The following is a 22,730-nucleotide window of genomic DNA, read 5'->3' as shown; positions in this document are numbered from 1 at the left end:
TCATTAAAAAGTTTATAAATAAAATAATTAAAATAATAAATTAAATATATTTTTTTCTTTTTTCGTGATTTCCTGCGAAACAAAGCAAAAAGGAGCATATGTCCATAGGACTTTTTTTCTTAGTTTTTTACTCCTCTACACGCTCCCGAAGTTTTGCCATTTAATTTGGAAACACCCTGTATATATGTATGCGAAAAGAAGAGTATTCAGCATAAAAACTGGCTATAATGGTAGCATAAAAACATATAATGTATACATCATTATGTGAACAGTACAGGAAGTGTGTCAAGCAAAACTTTTTCTTTATCTTGCATCATTCCCGTTTATGTCCGTGATTAAAAATTGGCGAGATAATTTTGCTTCTCCAAGCAGGGTTAATCCTTGCTTCCTGATAAGAACGTTCTCTTCAGTAATGAACGTGCGATATGCGGGGCACTTTCGAGGATTAAAAAAAGGAATCTGATTATGCGCGCGCTTACAGATTATACTTATCTCGAGCTTCATGCGAAAATTGTCCAAGCGAGATTGATGTGGCACTTGGCAAAATTTGCATACGTTTACACTTCTCCTTGCATGTAGTCGCAAGAAATATCACATCTCTTGAAAGTAAAGCCGAGATTCAATTACGAGTAAAATCGAATTTAAAAGCATTTGTCTTTCTGGCTCGACAGCCGCTCTCACTCGAAAGCAAAGCTCTCCTCGTGCAACATTTAACGTCCATTTCGAGGATTACAAGCTTTACACGAAGCTCATTAAATTTTTAACATCTCGCTCAGCAAACGATAGATATATCAAACAAATGAATACGAATGCAAGCGAAAAATTGTGTTTCGTGGAAAGTTTTCGAGTTTACGAGCAACCTCCACTTCCTCTCGTCGAACGAATTTATTTGTATTCGAAATAGTTTCCCCTTAAACGCTCTATAAATTACATCCTCGTCGATCGGCAATTGGATAAACTAGTCTGTCTTCTTCCTTTATGTGACTTTTCTTAAATTTGAAGAAACTTTTCTGTCTTTAAAACAAATTAAAGCCGTCGTAAATAAATTTGGTCCTTATTATACATATATTATCTATAATTGTATACGAAGTAAGACGAGCTTTACGAGCTTTCGCACAATTTTTCATCTTTGATTTCGTTTTTTGAATAGCTATTTTTAAGGGAATCCTAAAGCTGTCTGTATTACCAATTAAATCGTAATTTTTGTATAACAATTACTTTTTTCCTCTTTTACAGATTCGAAAATTCTTTTCCAGGATTAAAATGTACGTATTAATATGTGTCTATGAGGTGGAGTTTATGCCGAGAATGACAAAAAATTTTTCTCAAGATATCAATTTCGAAATTTTTTGTCGTTCTTGGCATAAACTTCACCTCACAGACACGTATTAATGCGTATACTTTAATCCTGGAAAAGGATTTTCGAATCTATAAAAGAGGAAAAAAGTAATCATTATATAAAAATTACGATTTAATCGGTAATAAGGACGGCTTTAGAATCCCCTTAAAGTTTATTTTTTTCTTTCTCAAGTATTTTTATGTAGTTTTTAATTATTTATCTGTTACATATGTTTCTTTTGTTCGAGTAACATAATAGTACTTGAAATACGTATTAGTTTGTAGGAAATATTTCTATCGCACGTAACGTTACACGTCGACTCGTCGGTGAAATTTGAGTAAAAGCGCAGGTGTTGCTGCAGGCTAGATAACTCATAATGCCGAAGCGCGCATATAGTTGTCACTTTGCTGTACAGAATCTCTCTTGGGCATTCCTTTGTAAAATCCTTTTATTTCTTTCCTTGTCTACTTCTCCTCTTTGTTCTTTCTACCTCATTTTTCTCCGACAAAACTTTATATCGCGAAACCGCATAAGAAGTCTTTTAAAACGATTGGTTCCATTCGCCAATATAAAATTTTCAGATATTCTCTCTCTGATCTTTCTTTTTTAGGAAAGATATATTATATAGTATACTACATACAGTGCTATATTACTTATGTCGAAATGTGACAAAAGGAAAGAATGCACGAATGTATTTTTTTAATTTGCAAAATTTTTATTTTTTATTTGTTGTCTTTAAAATTTTTTATTTTTTATTTGTTGTCTTTATTTTCAAAGTGAAAAATATTCTTAAATTGTTTGAAAGAGTGATATAAAATATACCAACTCTTTGATAAGTTCTGTTAATAGATAATAATAATAATTCCTTTAGTACAAATAATTTATTAAAGAAAAGAAAAAAGAAAGTCACACTACACATATATTTTTCACATTGTTTTCTGTCTTCTGAATTCTTCAACGACTTGCAGCTCCTTTATTTTTTTATTTTTTAACTGTTTGCACGCTTTCAGACAGATCCGTAAAATTGCAGGACATAAAAACAAGTCGTTCTTCGCGACGTGCTATTATTGTCAATTTTCGTTTTAATTCTCGTTAAGCTTCAAGAAATATGCAAGGGTTTTTGTCAGTTGAATAGCATCGATAGAAGACTTGAAATTTTTAACGATCCTTTAATTCTGAAACAGTTCTACTTAATATTATTTAATAAGTTCTACTTAATAAACAGGATGGTCAGTTATCCTCCTGGTTCCTTTATTTTCTGTCCATTCGGACAAAGAAGAATTTTCATGTGTAATTTATCCTTTTTTTTTTAGTCCAGTGAGATTGTTATTGGTGATACTTATCGTTGTTATAGCTCGTTCGCTTGGGTGTTGTTAATTTATAAAATTATCTAAAATTTTGATGTCCTTTGCAATCAGATACAATAGAAACAGCTATATTCGGCTATAACGATTCAAGATAATACAAATATAAGTAAATACGTGGAATAATTAAATATTTAACAAGAATAAAATGACATTTCCAAATTAAGTTTTACTCTTCTCTAGTGTCCTATCTGGTCACGTCTGGCTGCAATGTCATTTTTTAAATCAGATGCATCGACTCAGAAAAAATATCAAAAACTGATGCGCGAATTTGAGAAAATAACTTTAATAGCACAACGCAGCATTTTGAGATTTATCTATGTTGAAAAGACGTATTTCGTTGTCCATTCGTCTACATAATCGCGAGTCAGGGAGATCTTTTATTACATTGAATAATTGTAATTTTAATATCTCTCGTGAATATGGGAGGTGATATTAATCTACAAGCACAGGAAAAATAATAATCCTTTTATTCATTCACTGCAACCAGGCTTGTATTACGATAACTTGGAAAAAGGGATTACGAACAGAGATTACGAATTTACTCCTTTTACTACGAGATTATTTTTTTATATTTATATACATGGCGACACATGCTAAAACGATTAAAAAATAAAACACAGGTAAAATGAAATAAAATAAAAAGGAAAGGAATTTTTAAAAGAAAAAGTAAGAGATCTTAATGCAAAGCGGATAGGAAAAGTATCATTTTTATATTATTAGTGACATAAAATGTTTTAAGCCCAAGACACAATAGGAGGGAATAGCGATAGTGATTACGTAGAAATAACACGATTTCAATCTATCAGAAATCGGAATACACAGTTTCTGATAGGTTGAAACTATCACTGCTTTCCATTTGACACAAATCGACACAAGTCGACACAAGCATCGTTCTATCTTTCTTGATATTCAGAGAGTGACAAAGATAGAACGACACTTGTGTCGACTTGTGTCGACTGTATCTCCTAAAAGGAAAGTAGCCTATGTTATTCCTATCGCTGTCGCTATTCCCTCGCATTGTGTCTTGAGCTTTACTTTTGTTCGCAAATAAGGTATGAGTGTAAATAAGATTGTAAAATAATAAGGTGAGTTGTAAAATAAGGGCAGAAGACAGTGAGCAGAATCTGAACGTATGTAAATGAATATAAAGCAATCAAAGATGATAACAATTTCGCTCGATGATCGATAAATTCTAAATTAATTGAATGTTGCCTCTTGATCCCTTTTTCGGTGCGTGCGTGCGTGCGTGCGTGCGTGCGTGCGTGCGTGCGTGCGTGCGTGTGTGTGTGTGTGTGTGTGTGTGTGTGTGTGTGTGTGACAGGGACAAAAATTTACAATATATCGATTATAATAGTGAGACGTACAGGCAAAACATACAAGTTAAACATGTCATATCTGCGATAAAAATGATAATGAAAAATGTATTAATTTTGATAAAAATGATGTTATTTAGTCATAACATTTGAAAGAAACACGACAGAGTAATTTGAAATTTACTATAATAAAGACCAAATTTCTTTTAATAAAAGAAGATTATATCTATAATTTGTCGTTGGTACTCCATTTACAATTACTTTACGCGTCGTATCATGTGATACATCTGCATGTGTGTAATTTCCTGTCAGAGGGCATATGGACGTGATAAAATTAAGATAAAACCGACCTCCGGATATTGAATTTCGTGAAAAAGCGAAAGTCACTTGTGAGCGTACGACCGTTTGAAAATAAATCGATGCCAAACTATTCGTTCGATCGTACGTTTGCCCACGCATTGTTTCAAATTTCATCCCCTTTCTTTCGACGGATGCCCTGTTAGTTAGAGGGTTCATTGAGGATACAAACAACAGCTCCGTCCGATGAAACATGATACATCGTCGCGTGAACCAGCTATTGCGCGCGGCCGGTATATGCGTTTTAATTAACATCGTCAAATGTGAAGCGCTCTCTCTCTCTCTCTCTCTCTCTCTCTTCCCTTCTCGTATTCGTGGCGAACGTCACGAATGTTGATCCCGTTAATTCCACAGCGCGGAGCGTGCAAGTCGGTTAAATAAACTTTTCGATTGAAAACCGCGCCTCGTGCGAATTAATTGCAAAAACGCGTGAATAACACGAATCCACTGATGTGCTTGCCACATCGCGCAGGCGATTTTTCCGGAAGTCGCGTTTCATTTCCTACGAATAGTACGCTTTATTGTCGCTCTCGACGGAAATCGTTGAGAAAAAAGCTCATTCATGGGTATGTTCCAGTAAAGCATATACATTTCTCGCGCTGTTAAAATATATTTAAATTTTTAAATTCGAGAGGATGAAGATACTTATACCATCATTATTATTATGTCACTATTTTGATGATGCACAGTTCACCTAAATCCTAAATTAAAACTTGATTACGTAATGATTATGGAACTATATACAGGGTGTTTCCAAATTAAATGGCAAAACTTCGGGAGCGTGTAGAGGAGTAAAAAACTAAGAAAAAAAGTCCTATAGACATATGCTCGTTTTTGCTCCGTTTCAGAGAAATCGAAAAAAAATGTTTACATTTCTTGCCATATCTAGCACCGACATATTTGATTACATTTTCCACTTTCTGTTATGAATTTGTCAGTCGCTCTTTGAAAGCCTTTAACAGTAGATGAATTTTGTCTTTTGCAATATGCCGCGTACGTATTCTAATAGTGAATATGCTGATATGGTTTTTGTATACGGTTTCTGCAACGGTAATGCTTTAAAGGCGGTGCGAGAATATGCACGACGATTTCCAAACAGAAGAGTGCCAAACCGAAGAGTGTTTATGTTGACATTTAATAGATTGCGAGAGACTGGAACATTTTCAATTCGACAAGAAAACAACCGATTTCAAGCAGCGTTACGAAGAGATTTGCAGGCAGGGAATCGTATTTTACAACATTTTGACAATCATCCTGAGACCAGCGTTCGGAATGCGTCGGCTGTATTGGGAGTGTCACCACAAACAATTTGGCGAACTGTAAAAGGAGATAATCGCTATCCCTACCACATTCAAAAAGTGCAAAATTTATTACCTCAAGATCATTGGAACAGATTGAACTTTTGTAACTGGTACCTTCAGACATGCCACAATGATATTTTATTTCCATCTAAAATAATGTGGTCAGATGAGGCAACATTTACCAGAGGTGGAATAATTAATCAAAGGAATTATGATATATGGACTCATCAAAATCCCAGGTCTGTTAGAGAATACAAATTTCAGCAAGAGTTTTCTGTTAATGTCTGGCTTGGAATTTGGAACGACGTTTTAGTGGGACCGTTTTTTTTACCTGCAAGATTAAATGGGGACCGTTTTCTAAATTTCTTGGAGAATGAATTTTCTGACTATTTAGAAAACATCCCATTACAACAACGTACTGAAATGTGGTTTCAATTAGATGGATGCCCTGCTCATTACAGCAGAGTCGCTAGAACCTGGTTAGATAGAAAATTCCCACAACGATGGATTGGACGTGGAGGAGCAGTACATTGGGCAACTCGTTCGCCCGACTTAACGCCATTAGATTTCTATGCATGGGGTACTCTGAAGCAAGAAGTTTATTCTTCGCCTATTCAATCAGAGCAACATTTGAGAAATCGTATCGTAGCTGCAGCGAACAGAATATCGCAAGAACAGTGCCTGGCTGCTACAAGAGCCGTGTTTGACAGATGCAATGCTTGTATTGCTGCAAGAGGTGCACATTTCGAACAAAATCTTCATTAAAAAGTTTATAAATAAAATAATTAAAATAATAAATTAAATATATTTTTTTCTTTTTTCGTGATTTCCTGCGAAACAAAGCAAAAAGGAGCATATGTCTATAGGACTTTTTTTCTTAGTTTTTTACTCCTCTACACGCTCCCGAAGTTTTGCCATTTAATTTGGAAACACCCTGTATATGTCACATGTCGATTAAGAATTTTCTATTCTCTTTTACTTATATGTTATTGCTTTTACTAGAATTGTAATTTTTAGAAAATAAATATATTTATACATTCGTCCATAATCTCATCCGAAAAAAAAATTTCGAGAGAAATTTAAATTAAAATTGTTTTTTTCCTCTTATTTTTCATTCAGGCTAGCGCCTCTGTTATTCACTCCGAATCGCGGAGCTGAATCAGCAAGATAAATCAGAATCTCGATGACAAGAAAAATCTCGAAAGAGGAGGAGAATCAACGAGATTACGATTTTAACTATCATTCGAATGCAAGGATTAAACACAGTTTCCATTCAGAAAACTGTCTCGAACTTATGACTTTGATTCTTTAAAAAATTGTAATAAACAATGACACCCTCCAAAAACAATTTTCTTTAAAAAAAAACTGATTGAAATTTATCTAAGAGTCTATTACAAAAATATTGATTGAGTTTGAAAAGTTCGAAAGAGCATATAGATTTTCCATTGCGAACACTTACGATATATAATACATTTTTCTTTTTTCCTATATAAAGTAGCAAAAACATTTTGAAGTCTACAAAATATACTAAAATATTTATAAAAATTTCAAATTGTCGCTATACCTGAATAATTGCAGAACACTAATCAATAGACACCTAAATTAGACTAGTGGCGTTTTTAAGACTGCTAAAGCTTCGATGCAAAGATAAAATTGAAAGGGGGCCAGAGCATTACTATTAATTTAAGGTAATTCTTATATAGCACAAATCTGTAATATTGCAGCAAAAAAATTCATAAATGTTTACCACTCATCGGGGCCTGCAGAAGCCCGTGGATCCTGTGGCTTGCGGGGGCCCGCAGATCCTCGGTATATCGCACTGGTTGCACCGATCGATGTTAAAAACACCTCTAAATTAGGCATTAACGCTCGTCTTTCATCAATTCTGCTGTAATGATTCACTTTAATTACATCAATAAATGTACTTAATACATTGTTACGTTTTATTTGATCGCTTTAATTGAATCTCCAGATCGATGATTAAATAGTAAAATCGATTTTAAAAATCCTCCGTAATTTTCGTACACTTAACTATTTATTCCTTTCCTCATTTACATCAAGAGACGATTCAATTGTGTTAATGAATATTTCTACTGGAAAATTTAATTATACGTAACGTTATTAGTTATAAAGTTCAAATGGCATTTCAAAATCGGTACTTATTAAAGAAAAGATGAGAAAGTTGAGAGTTAATTGAAAAGTGGTGAAAAGTCACGGTTAAACCTGGCAGATCTCAGTTCACAGTTCAAATAGGTTTTATGCGTCTCTATAGCTGCAGACATGCACCTATTTAACTAGGTAGTCTCGGTGGAAGCGATCAGAGGGAGATTCGATTCAGCAGATCTCTCTCTCTCTCTCTCTCTCTCTTCTTCTCTTCGTCATCGACCCTCGCACCGACCTCTATGCGTTCAACTGCTGCTCGGCTATCGATTGCGAGCTGCCAGGGCCACGAGAAGGCACCTTCTCGACATTCTCTCACTCTTACTCTCTTCCTTCTCTCTCTCTCTCTCTCTCTCTCTCTCTCTCTCTTCTTTCTCCCTCTTCATGTCTCGTCATCTCTCGCTAACTCGTTACGCGGTGCTACCGCGTTTCCTATCAACTACCGTACTGTACAACGTGCTTGTCTATAGGGTGGCCACTACGAGCATAAATTCCAATTAAGCGTGGTTCGCTACTTATGGAATGGAATTCCTTCCTTATTGTATATAACATCGATGGATATCTATATTTGATGGCTACAATATAGTTCCCTTCCTCACCAGATGTATCTCAAAAACTATACTACTGTCAATATTGCTTTGAAAACACTTTTTCTAATTCACCTCTAGTAGAATTTAATCGTGAATTGGAAAGAGAAAAATATTAAACTGAATAAGTTAACTATTCAAAGTGTGAAAAGATTATATCATATCTTTTTCTTTCTATTTATGTGATACAGATTTCTTCTGTTTCTATTTGAGAGTATCGATTTCAATTGTTAATTTTGATGATAAAACTGTTTAATATTAAACACAATTTTTTTCTTATCCTTATTAATGATAATAATTGATTAATTTATAAAGTTATAATTAAATACATGTTCAAATTGATTTCGATACTTTTTTATTTATTTTTTATTTTACATAAACTTGATTAATTTTGTATGAAGCTTAATATAATACAAATTTTTAATTAAAAATCCAAGATAAAAACAAAGAAAATATATTTTTTTAAATGATTAGTAATTACATTAATTTTCATCACAGTCGTAATCATCATGTAATGTATACATTATGTAATGTGTAGTAATATAATGGTAATTACATATATTATCCCTGTATTTAATTATTAATCGGGCTTTAAATTAGATATTAGATTAGAGTTGCTGGAGAACGATACAAGCAAGCCGTGTATCATATATGTATATGCGATGCTATCGTTTCCCTAAGTATGGCTGTAGTAGACGATGAGATATTGTACTATATGCTTCGCGCACACAAATTCCAATTAAACGCCCGGAATTCCTTTCGCATGCCAATCGATTACTGTGACAATGTAACTGCAGAGTTGAGATGCGTATATTACTCCCCGGAAACTGTCAGTGGAAATATCTTATATCTGACAGTAGCTGCGATCTCTTTGAGCTTGTAAAGATATGACGATAAATGCATAGTTCGTATCATCGTATCATGGAATCGTATAGTATAATACCACTATATAATACAAATAGAGAAATAATCCTCTCTTACAAATTTTTCTAGTACATACATATATGCACATACAGAATAATGAGATAAATTAGTTGATGTAAAAAAATACATAGTTGTTTAAAAAAAATATGTAGGCAAGATGGATAATTTTTTAAATAAGCAATTGTTTTCTTTACGTTTACGCCAATTGATTCATCTCATGATGGGAAAATAATTCATGTTTAATGTTAAGATTTCTTTATAAAATTTAAAAATTATAATTGACACACACACACACACACACACACAAAAAAGCAGCAAAAATATTAAATTATAATTAAAATAATTATTAATAATTATAAAATCAAGATAACTATCAAAAAATATCTGATATCAAATATACAAAAAAATTTTAAAAAATTTTAACATTATATAAAAGAAATATTTCCAAATTCGTTAATCTATTATTGAAATTTAAATCGCTAAGTATAGTATAAATCATAAGGATATTTTTTATTCAAATATATTAATTGCAACTATTATCCATTTCAATAAAACAGCAATCGGAAATTATAAAAGATTTAACGACTAATAAGTTTTCTTTCTCTCTCCTTCTCTCTCTACAGACGCTTGTATAGTTTATCTAGCGAAATGAGAAGCTTTGCTAGAAACCGTATCGGTATTGGAAAATCATTTATCCCGTCTAATCCACGTAGCAGGCACGCCTTGACTTTTGACAGATCCGAATCTGCTACCTAGCTATGTAGACAGATTAATGCATTCCGCTTAGGGCTAACTTAGACTATACGTCAAAGTCACGAGGCTTTATGCATAAAATATAATACAGGAGGCTCTATTCGATATTTTAATACAGCAGCATGCAGTCTGAAATGTTTAACGTTGTTTTTATTTGATTATATTTTCAAGTTAGTATATAACGAAATACAAATGGAATATGTATTGTACTTAAATTAAAATACTAAAATGTGTGTGTGTGTGTGTGTGTGTGTGTATACTATATTTGACATTCAATTGAAATGTTTAAAATTAATCCAAGTTAACAATCATATCTTTAAGTTCATATAATAAGAACAGAAGACTAAAAGAATTATGTACAGTTAATTTAAAATTTAAAATTTAACATGCAAGTAATATGCGATCAAATATATAAAATGGCATATATAAATTAAGCCAATGATTTCTGTTCATCCTCTATGTTTTCTTATGGAAACAAAAAAGATTTTATTTTCGTATTGATAATACTGGATCATTATTACCAAAAGTACTACTGAGAGGATTTAACTTAACCCGTAAAAATCGGACAATCCAGAGATCAGGTCCAATCCTCTTTCTTTTAAAATTATTTCATGTCCTACATTAGAGAATATTTTTGGATTAGTATTCACCGCAGGAAAACCCATTTTAATGGAATTATGAACTTAAATTAATCCGTCATTCCTAATTAAAACGCAATTTAATCTTGCCACATTTGATTATTTTATGTAGATACAGAACAAAAGTTCGAATCTATTTTCATATTTGGTCACGTGCATTATGACGATGTTACAATAGCCGATAGTGCAATTATTTGATATTTGCTCAAGCATATATTTCAATTGAACGAATGCTTGTGGTCGACTAATGCCAACTGATGCCTATGGCACGATGCCTAATGTAATGAGCATTTGGCACATACACAGTATGTGCAAACTATAAAAGATAGTTTACGCATCACGATTGCGTATTCCAAAACTTCTGATTTTAATTTTATAATCGGTATTCCCTCTCCCTTCTTCTATCAATATCGAAATTAATTTTTTCTCAACAAAGATACGATAGAAAACGTCATGTTTTTTATTGCACTCTTAAATGTCCAATACTAAAAATTTTATTGAAATAAAATTTACTTAAAGTTAAGTAAAGAGTAAGATGCTGCATTTATTGTATATCTGCAATTGGCAGTTGAAAAATTATTGGTTTTCATCGAAAGAAAATTTATTTTAGATTTTGATGTACTATTATTTATAGAATACATATGTATTTTTAAAATTATTTGTTTTCTGTTTGACAGTATATCAGTATACGGCATCGAGTTATCTGGAGCAGCGTGTTCTAGCTTTTTTTTTTTTTTGAAAATATGCTTCCGGCGTTTTCACAGCGATTACGATCATTCATATGCCTCGTGAAAACACGTTAAATGGTTCTAAAAAAACCGTTAAAAATAGTAATTCAGACATTTTATCAATTTACGCGAAAAGAAACAGAAAAATCGTTTTTTATCGTAATAAAGCGACATGTCATAATGGCCAGAATACGTCATGATTTGATGATTTTGCTAGATCGCCGACTTTACATCAATCTCAAATATTCATGAAAAATAAAAAAAATTAAATCCAAATTAATCAAAAAATTCATGGATGAAAAACGATTCACTAGATCCTTAAAATACTTTGAAGCATCAACATATAGATGGAGCAATTTAAAAAACGTTTTTTTAGCGATTGTTACTTATCTGGTATACATTCTTATATGTGTATATTCATGTAGGTAGGTGGGTACCAACGTATCTCTTCGACGTTGTCGTTAGACAGGACGTGACGTAGAGGGTGGCGAAAGGAGCCGTACGGCACGACCCACATTCCGTCGAATTTAATTTCATGCCTTATCGCTGGTAGCCGTGGTACAATGCCTCAACTAGGACGGTCGCGGATCTCGCGCGTGCACATTTACACTGGAACCACTGTATATGCATACGCACACATCAGTTGTTAACGGTGTCATACGCATACGCATTCCACGTGCTTTACTCTTTACTCTTCTCGCACACATTCTATTTATACGCCTCTCTTCTATTCTCTCTCAGACAGATCTCTTATTCTCTCATTCTTTTCTCTCTCTCTCTCTCTCCCCCCTTTCTGTAACTACTCTGTATCCTAACTCTTTTCTCTTTGTATTAACTTTTTATCCTTTTTTTTATCTTGTAAAGTAAAAATTAATATTTTTCGACTAAATTCTAATTATCGAACATCACAATTTATCTTCAGAATAATTGTTCTATTTCTCATATCGAATAGTAATTCGCCATATTTATTTATTCAACTGCGCGTTGATGTCTGCCTCTCGATCGTCTTACATGCGAAGACGAGGCATTCTCTTCAGACGAAGTAGTCGTTGATGCTTTTCACATCTTGAAAATCTAACGTTCTAACGTATATTCACTCGAAACTCGTGCTTTTCTCGACGATCTACATACGCGTTCTCTCCGTCTTGACCCTTATCTCTCTTTCTTCCTACCCCTCTCTCTCTCTCTCTCTCTCCCTCTCTGAAATGCATTCATCCTCTTTCCCCTCTTTCTCTCTCAGATTCTCAGTCCTTTACAGGCATTCCTATCGCGGTCTAGGATAGTGAATTCGTGTTTCGTCTCTGTCTCCGTTTCTGCCGCTGTTTCTCCATTTCGCACCGTTCCGGCGCGTCGAGTCGCGCAAGTGCGCCTATTATGCATCGTGCATCTGATGTACGCGTTTCTGTAACGAGCGAGCGCGAGCAGTGAATGTATACCAAGGGTCGATCGTGTGGCTGGCTATTTCTGCACGTGTTCCGACTTTACGTAGTGACGATTGCTTTATCAGATGTACGAGGCTGACTGACGGAACGGGGTACGCGCCATCGGATCTCGTGTCACCGGAATAAAAGTCGTTTTGTAAACTAAGCTATATCGGAACAGAAATAGATCATGAGACCGTGCTCTTAATTAATTCCATACAAGTAGACTTTTCCCTGATAATATCTTATTTTAAAGTTTAATTTTGTACTCGAAGAGATATTTACCAATATATTTAAAAATAAAGAAAAGTTGTCGAGAAAAGATGACGTCGGTTTCCTTTTTTGTTAAAGTAAAATTGATTTTACAATTAGTCACAGAATGGATTCTTGTAGACGAGTCTCATGTCCGATGATACAATACTCCACATAATACATATGTTTATATCATAAATAGTCCTCTATATCTATACTATTTACAGTGACATAATAGTAATAGGAATTAGAAATAATAGTAATAGGAATAATAAATCTACCGTATTTTCCGCAAGAATATTTACGTAGACGACGATGATCTAGGATGCGTTCCGAGTTACTCATGAAGCGCTTGATGCATTATTTGTCCTTGTTGTTCGCCAAATAATAAAGAAGGATAAAACGATACATCACGCGTTTCATGCGCAAATTGGAACGCACCCCTAGTCGACTGAGTTAATCGCTCAATTTACAAAAGCCTTTTCGCATGAAATGAAAGAGCACGAAATGAAGGAGCTACTAGGAAGGTCATTAACCAGCCAATATAAGAAGTCTGTTCTTTTTCGAAGAATTCTAAACTGATTCTGAACTAGTGCAGTAAGTTAGAGTGAAAGAAAACAAACTATACCTGTCTCACTTTAATTTATTGCACTAGTGTATACTAGTTCAGAACTTGCGGTGGAAAAAGAACAGATCTATTGAGTCAATCAGGAGGAACCATTTGTCACTGTGCATTATATGCGTCAGTGATGCACAGTGACAAATGGTTCCTTTCAAATGGCTCGTTATATTGGATTATTAATGACGATATATATGTATATATATAATTAGACGTATCACCGATAGACGCATATCGTCGATGCATCTAATCATATCGCTACCTCATATGACCTTCATGGAAGTCAGAAATTCTATCGGATTGAAACGAGGATGATCAGCAAATAGTAAAATGTAATATCGAAGTAATAACTATATGTATAATATATCGTTCACGATGTATAGCTATTACTTCGAGTATATTTGAACATCTTTCTTTTATTTTCTTAAAGTGATAGCAATACAATCCCTACAGCACAAAGTTGCACAAAAGTTGTAGTAACATTGCTGCAACATTGCATGTTACAGCAATATTGCAAAGATTTTACAGCGATATTGCTACAAATTCTGTGCTATATGGGAAGCTATCTTCCATGGAACAAAAGATAACTAACACGAAAGAGCGAAAAGTATCAAAAACAACGCGCGTCCATTTAGGAATTATTTGCAACAATCTTTAAATCCCGATTAAAAATATACTTAATCATGTATTATCATGACTGTGATGCAGGTCAAACAGCGTACTAGGTGGATGGCGACAGCGATGATCGTAGTACGACGACGATAGAAAGACGTTAGAACGTTACCGCTTGCGGCTGCAGCTGCGGCGTCATCAGTCGCTGCACCTGCAGCTGCGGTGGTGGCGACGATTTAATTAGAGGACGAAACGATGCAGAACACCGGTGACTATTATCAAAGAGCGCCGAGATGTTGTCCAGGCAGAAGTGGCAACAGCAACAATAACAACAATAGTGCGAGCGGATCAGTGCGAGGCGCGGAGCTGCTTTGCTGCTGCTGCAGCTGCAGCACCGCTACCTCCACGAAGACTCCGGGACTGCTAGCGAGTCTTGGCGTGTGTGTGCTCGTCCTCGGCTACACCCTCCTCGGCGCGTTCGCCTTTATGGCCCTCGAGGGAGACCTTAAATCGGTGAGCGATCGGAGCCGACGACAATTAAACCATTTCTTCCCGATTTGTCATTCGACGCCGAAACTCGAGATGACATAATTCGTTCGACGATTCCGTATAAATGTACAACAAATTGTGAAATAAAGACAAAATTTACAAAATGAAATTAAATTTACGAAATAAAATTAATCGAGCAATTTACTGTTAGCATTTATTGTTAACATTGACTCTGAGGTTTGATTTTCAAATTAGAAAATAATTGAAAAGAAGAATACAATTACTAATTAGACATATATGTACACATGTTATAAAAATTTTCATGTTCAACAATTGTTAATCAATATCAAAGCACTTAAAATTATTTGAAAAAAAATTTGATCAACCGAAATCCCCGCAACATACCGTTGATGTGATGATCGCTCAAATATTTTGATGAGAATAATTATATTTATATTTCTCCTATAGGATTCGCTTACCGAGATTCCATCCTCAAAATCCGACGGGGCTTCCTACGTGCTGCCTAATCTGGAGAACGATTCCGTTGCCACAGAATTGAGAGCACGTACGGTCGAAAAGCTATGGAGCATCACCGAGGATCTTAACGTTCTCTACAAAGAGAATTGGACTCGCCTAGCTGCCCGAGAAGTCCTCGAGTTCCAAGAGAATCTGGCCCGCGGTCTCAGACGCACATCTTACGAGCAGGTGCCTCCGCGGTCCCGAGAGCATCAGGCAGATAGGCGGCTACACGGTCGACGATGGACTTTCAGCAGTTGCTTACTGTATTCTCTGACGTTGATTACGACCATAGGTTTGTCCAAATTCAAATAATCGCGTTCGAAACGGTCATCTCGACCTGCATATTATTCGCTAAATCGTATCTATTATCTCGCACTCAATGGCTACGTTTACACCGTGCATTTAGGCCGCGGCCTATACAATAGATATCCTTGTTTATCCTGTAGGTTAAACAAAGACACCTATCGTATAGGTCGCGGACTAAGCGCACGGTGTAAACGTAGCCAATATAAATCGAGACTTGTACAATTATCAAGTATTATTAGTTTGTAGCCATGAATCGAGCGTTTATTCTCGTCACGTGATCCCATAAGCACAGAACGTGCAGCAATATCGTTGCAATAACCCTGCAACATTGCTGCAATATTGCAGCATTGTTGTTACAACTTTTATGCTGTAGGGGATGACATAGATACCGAAATATATAGAAATGATCGTTCGGTTTCAGGATATGGTAGCGTAGCACCACGCACAGTCTGGGGCCGGTTGATTACTATAGTTTACGCCTTGGCGGGAATTCCGCTGATGCTGGTCTATCTAAGCACAGTAGGCGACGTGCTCGCCCGAAGTTTCCGTCGTCTGTATGGACGCATATGTCGGCAGCCACGTAACTGTACGCGAAAGCAGCAACCACCGCCGCCGCCACCGCCAGTCGGCGGCATAATGACCAAGGCGTATCGCTATGACAATCATGTGGAGACCAAGGGAGGCGGCAACTATTATTCGGCAAGCAGGGAAAGTTCCTGCGACGATTTGGGTATTCGTGGCACTGGCAGCGCGATCCTACTCGACTGCGGTAGCGAGGGTCTCTTGCACGCTACCACCAGTTCGACAGCCGCGCTCCAGGTAATGTCATGATGATATTATAACGATAAATCGTAAAGATTATATTATCATTTTTCTCTGAGAAATCCTCTCTAAAAAGTCTTATGTTTACAATACTAAAAATCAATCTGATTGTGAGATCTTGGATGGAAAAAATTGACCAATTATATTTGTCATGTGATCGAATTGTTCAAATGTAATTTATTAATTCTTTCTCTGTCTGAGATCTCGGAACGATTTCTAATATCTTGTACTATATCTTTTTGTTACTGCAATATGATATCCCAGTCAAATCTGTCGAAAACAAATTTTGTCAAATTCTTGCTACAATTAATTTTAATAACAAAAAGGTACCAAATTTAATGCAAATTTTGTTGTATTCAAAACTGTCAGCAAATTGTTGGCAAAAATCAAGCAACACACATGCAACAACATAGTAGCAAATTGACACGAGAAAATCTTGCTGGTACGACCTGACAGCAAATTGTTGGCTGGTTTGATCGGCTTTTGTTGTCAATTTGCTGTCAGATTGTTGCAAGACATTGCTTAACTTTTGCTAACAATTTGTCATGTGTTACGTTAGTAAATTTTATTCTTTATCTGTCATCAATTTACTAAAAGCTTTGCTATACACTTTGAGTACAACAAAATTTGTTTTTGACAGATTCGGCTATCTGTTGGTATATGTAATAAATACATAATGAGAAAAAAATTATATATATAATTGTAATAATTATGTTGGGATTAATTTTAATTTGACGTATCAGGAGACGCGGTAGCGTCTCCCGTCAAGTATATTTTTGTTGTACATACATTATTATGAATAAAGAGGATAATACCATGTCATGAAAGAGACGTTACAGTGTATCCTTTACAGGAAGGAACTCACTTATGTAATTAAAAATTATTGTTTTGTTTAAACAAAGTTATAAAAAAATGCATATATTGGGGAAAAATGTAGATTTTTACAATTAAAATGAGATAACAATCATGTTCGTAAGAGTACTTGATGCGTAGATATGAATATGTGCACGTATTTTTTAGCCCAATTTATGTCATTTTTTCATTCAGATACGTTGTCGTCGTCGTCGTCGTCGTCGTTGTCGTCTTCGCAAAATCTTGTCCCATTTTGCTGCACCTTTTTTTTACAATTTCTACACTTTTTCTGTATCTTTCTATAAATCTTTTCTTCTTTATACGAAACAATTTGACTACACACTTAATTTATTTCTTCCATATGAATTCTTTTTTGCCTACCACTCAGGATGTGACAACGGGTAACGGCAAACGACACTTTCATCCGTGTTCGCTGTCCTTATCATCAACTTCATCACCGGCGTACGTGCTAGAGACCAACCCCGTCAGGATACCGATCAGCTTGTGCCTGGCGATAATGCTAGTGTATATATGCGGAGGCGCGATCATGTTTAATCGTCTGGAAGGCTGGAGCTTGTTGGAGGGCGGGTACTTCTGCTTCACCAGCCTCGGTACGATCGGCTTTGGAGACCTGATGCCGGTAGGACGTAACGCGCCCTCAACCACTCTGGAGGAGTTCAGCCTGTGTGCCTGCGCGCTCTACATCCTCGCCGGGATGGGCCTGATCGCCATGTGCTTCAACCTCGTCCAGGAGGAGGTGGTACGCGTGGTCAGGGTCTTCGGTAGAACCTGCGGCATGTCGTCGGGCGTGGTGGTCGGACCTATCGGTGGTACAGGTATCCCTGATGAAGGCATTCGGTGGGGAATCAACGATGAAAGTCTTCCACGAGAGATAGAAAGAGAGAGCATCGTGAATCGTTGATTATTTTATCGACACGCGATTTGTCGCGTTCAAAAACTGCAGCAGCAGCATGTACACACACCAAAAAAACCTGTAATGATATAAATTAGTTCGATACCAAACCGATATAACATATGCATCAATCAAACGTAATCGCTACGTTACGGAACGGTTTATCTTCCGAGTGCCCCGTTGTTTTACGTAATAAAAGTTATCGTCATTACCAATGCCAATCGCGACCGAAGAAACTGAGAATTTCCGAAAAGCACGATCGAAAAGAACAGCGCGACAACAGCGCGGTTGTACAAAACCGCCGAGACGAGTGGCAGTCACGAGTCACGCGTGGTCCCTCTCTTTTTCTTTGCAGCAGGCGCCACTTCCGGTCTCAAGGCCGACCTCGATGATGGAGGCGGCACCAGCGATTCGCGATTGTCCGAACAAGAAGAGGAGGCGATCGCCATGTCAATGGTGCCGGCCAGTTCCTGACAGCATCAGGCCAGGAGCCCCGGCGACGGCAAGCTCCTGGCCCATCCCTCGAACACTGCCATAAAATTGTCGCCAGGCCATCATTCGCTGCCACGCAAGAAGACGTTACCGCTGGATGCTGCCGGCAGGACGGCGAGCAACTCTTCATCTTCGGGCGCCAGCGTTCAACAGTTCCAGCGGGGCCAGCCATTAAGAAGGAGCTGTTTGTCGCCGACGCAACATCATCTTCATCAGCAACAGCAACAACAGCAGCAACAACAACAACAACAGTTGCCACATCATTATCCACACCGGCAGCAGGAGAGTTCTTTGCACTTTGAATATTTTGTGCCGCGCAGCGTCAGCGAGTTCAATCTCGCAGCTGCCGTAACGGACATGGCAGTACCGCCGCCACCCCCCGCGTCGGTTCTCAGGCCTTCCTCAACGATCACACCCCCGGTTGCCACCGCAGTGATTACCACTACCAACCAGGTGCGATTGTTGGATAGTGGTAGTGGTGGTGGTTGCAACATCGCTACCAGAAGTCGCGAAAAAATGGTTACGTTTGAAGACGAGGGAGTCAGTTGCGGCGTTACCTCGACACCCACTAGGAAGAACCTGCCCACCCTAGATAACGTTTTTATGTGACCTGTGCCGCAGATTTCACAGATGCTAAAGTGCTTGCTGCTGTGGATAGGCGAGAACCTCAGAATTTCCACACCTCAACTCTGAAGAGACAAACAATGGCAAATCATCGAAATGTCGATTGATGTTGTCATTCGGAAACAATAAAAAATTAAATAGATACGAGAATTATTTTTATGAAAAATTAATGAACGTGATTGGACGATAAACAGTTGAAAAATATCGACAACGAGTTGTTAATCCGGTGATTATCGAGATTTTTTGTTAAAAGAAGAAAAAAGTATTGAACGTATTCCGAATACATAATTGAAAAACATTAGGTGAGATATTTTAAGAATTAAGAACAGAATCATATCCAATTATGTCGTGGAACATAAATGCTACACACATACAACATAAATAAAATACAAGAACCTATTCATGATTTACATAAATTCTGATTATAAAACAGAATACGAAAAAGGCAAAGAGAAACGAAAAGACAGATCGACAACATTTACAGAAGACTGCATATCTGTACAACGCGATGACATGGCAACTATAAACATATAAAAGTACTCTAAATATCAAATATGGCGGAGGATGTGAAAACTGTTAACAATTTATAAAGAAAACTCTAAAAGAGAACTGCTACATTAAGAAATATTTTGTTCGTAGATAAAACTTTTATTAAAAATTATTTTTGTGAATTTTCGGCACTATAAGGACTTTTTTTCTTGTCACCACACGAGACAAGACTACCTAAATGACAGTAACATTTAAGAAAATATTTAAAAGTCGCTTAAGGGACATCTGACAGATATTCTAAATCTTCAGATATCTCTTAGATATCTTTCAGACATCGTTGAGACGTTTGTTTAATTACAGATGATTTGATGGTTACAGAATCATTTTCATGTTCAACAATTTTTTAGAGAAGAAACTATATATTTCATTTAATTTTATATTTTAATTTGCGATGCTATGCACAGGAACGATATGAAAACGAAGAATAAAAGACAAATACCCGTCATAGTTCAAAAAGATAGAAGAAAAACAAAGATGTTAAAATTGACAGTGGAAGCTTTTCCTCAGCCAAATGTCGACTGTATATTATCCATTATTGTTGTCAAACTACTTACGCGCAGCGTAGGTTATCTCTAGCGAGTATTCGAATTTTATGTCCGATAAGTCCAACTGTGTATTCCGAATATTACACGAATAGTTTGTATATATATTATACATACATATATATATTCAAAAAATATATTGAATAATTCTAACTTATACAGTACACAACTATCCTATCTCATATTATTATAAATATACTAATTAAGTTATACAGGGTATCCGGTAAAGACTATAACAACGTTAAAGAATCACTAAAGTGTCAAGGCTATATAGTTTTTGAATTATAATAATTTATAATTATTTTTAAAATTAGCTAATCATACCGCTCATGGTGGAAGTATATACTTCTACCATGATACCGCTTAAAGTTCGCGCGTTTAGGTGTAGTTGGCATTTTGTTCCATACAGTACAATGCAAAACGCCAATCACACCTAAAAACGCGCAAATTGTTGGCAATATCATTCGCTAATTTTAAATGTTTATAATTTAAAAAATTATAGCTTCGATATTTTGGTATTGGGACTTTTCATCTCAAAATGACTTCAAAAAACTACCTTTAGACGTTGTTACCGCTTTTACTGGACATTTTGTACGTATACCTTGGTAAAAAAAATTCTCAAAATATATTTTTAAGAACTTTTTGTATCATAAAGATTTCGAAAAAATATCTTAAATTTTTTCAGATTTTATAAGCTTCGAAAATTGCAGAATGTTTTATATGTATATAATTAATATATACATATATAAAAAATTCTAGAAAAGAGATGCAAACTTTCTCAGTATTTCTGAAAAATGTTTCAATTTGAATAAAAAATTGAAGAAATTTTCAAAAAGTTATAAAATTACATAGAAATTCTGAAAAATTAATACATATAAGGAATTTTAAGAAAATTTTCGTCATACATATACATTGCACACGTATATTTTATTATATGTATATTATATTATTATACGTATATGCGCGCGCGCGCGCGCGTGTGTGTGTGTGTACAATGTATACCCTGAAAATTTTTTTTAAAATTTTCTGTAAATTAATTTTTCAGAATTTCTGTGTAATTTTATAACTTTTTAGAAAATTTCTTTAATTTTTTATACGGATTGAAACATTTTTCAAAAATGCTGAGAAAGCTTAGATTTTTTCATTTTTTTTTCTTAATAAATACATGTAAATAAAAATTAAATAAGAAGATTGAAAATACATACGTATATAAAAATCAATGTATTAAAGAGGTGAATGAAAGAATGAAATTCACGGTAAGTTGATTGAAATTATTTTAGAAATTAAGATGTATACAATAATTTTTGTACAAGCAAAGAATAATATAAAAAATGGAGTTTATATTTATTTTAATTGCCAATGCAAATTAAAATTCAATCTACCGTTTTTAAATCATCCAGTGGATACTTCTTGTGCTTGTACATTTTTTTTACATTATTTTATACGTGTCACTGTATGGACTGCGTTCGGAAACATCACCCTAGTGCCTCCGTGTATCGTTTTATCCTTATTATTCACTCAATGTTAAATAAAGATTAGATGATACACGGAGGCACCCGGATGATGTTTCCGAACGCAGCCCAGACAGAAGGGTGCAAGGGATCGTCATATTGAGCTTGAATATATATAATTTATTGAGCCTTTTTACTTATTTTAATTTAAATATATATATATTGTTTTTAATTTTTATGTTTTACATAAAATAAAAGATTATCCACTTCTCATACTTGTCGCTATGGGTAACAAAATCACTACAGTCTTGGGACGGAATCCATAGACGTTGCTCAAGATTCGAAATGGCTTAAGCTAGTGCATGAACCAATCAGAGAGCCGTATTAGCATCTTAAGATATTGGGCGGGTTTAAGTTGACAAAGTGGCTAGCCTGCTCGCTGAGCAAATGAACATAATTGGTTGTTACTTATAGATCCAACCAATCATATTCAATCGCTCGGTAAGCATGCCTAACCGCTTTGCTGTCTTGAATTCGCCCATTGCTTAAGATTAAGCGTGGAATCCACAAACAGTGTTCAAGATTCGAGATGGTCTTAAGCTAGTGCATGAACCAATCAGAGAGCCATATTAGTATCTTAAGACATTGGCTGCGTTCAGCAGACTCAACAGTTTTGCAACCGTTTTATGATTCTGCGCTGAGATAGGACTATTCCTTTAAATCTAAAAGTATAATCCAATCAGCGCGACGAATCATAAAACAGTTGCAAAACTGTTGAGTCTGCTGAACGCAGCCATTGA

The 22,730-nt window shown here is 35.6% G+C and overlaps 1 protein-coding gene across 6 annotated transcripts in view; it reads left to right on the top strand.

The window, feature by feature from the left end:
- Window positions 1-19,753, top strand: part of LOC108730712 (potassium channel subfamily K member 18) — a 45,392-nt gene extending 25,639 nt beyond the window's left edge. For 3 of the 6 annotated variants that reach the window (XM_018460594.1, XM_018460593.1, XM_018460592.1), the window contains one exon: window positions 14,468-14,622. Coding sequence is in view for 3 of the 6 variants with exons in the window: in XM_018460588.1 (XP_018316090.1) it covers window positions 14,627-14,884; window positions 15,329-15,671; window positions 16,107-16,504; window positions 17,748-18,195; window positions 18,628-18,746 (1,566 nt within the window). In the remaining 3 variants the exon portion in view is untranslated. Of the gene's footprint in view, window positions 1-14,467; window positions 14,885-15,328; window positions 15,672-16,106; window positions 16,505-17,747; window positions 18,196-18,627 lie in introns of those variants that run through there. The other 3 variants (XM_018460588.1, XM_018460589.1, XM_018460590.1) reach the window with 2 other exon arrangements.
- The last annotated feature ends 2,977 nt before the right edge of the window (window positions 19,754-22,730 follow it).

The sequence above is a fragment of the Mycetomoellerius zeteki genome, unplaced genomic scaffold, assembly GCF_001594055.1.
Source record: "Mycetomoellerius zeteki isolate Tzet28-1 unplaced genomic scaffold, Tzet1.0 scaffold95, whole genome shotgun sequence".
NCBI lineage: Eukaryota > Metazoa > Arthropoda > Insecta > Hymenoptera > Formicidae > Mycetomoellerius > Mycetomoellerius zeteki.
The sequence above is the reverse complement of the archived record's forward strand: the minus strand, read 5'-3'. Positions and strand labels throughout refer to the sequence as shown.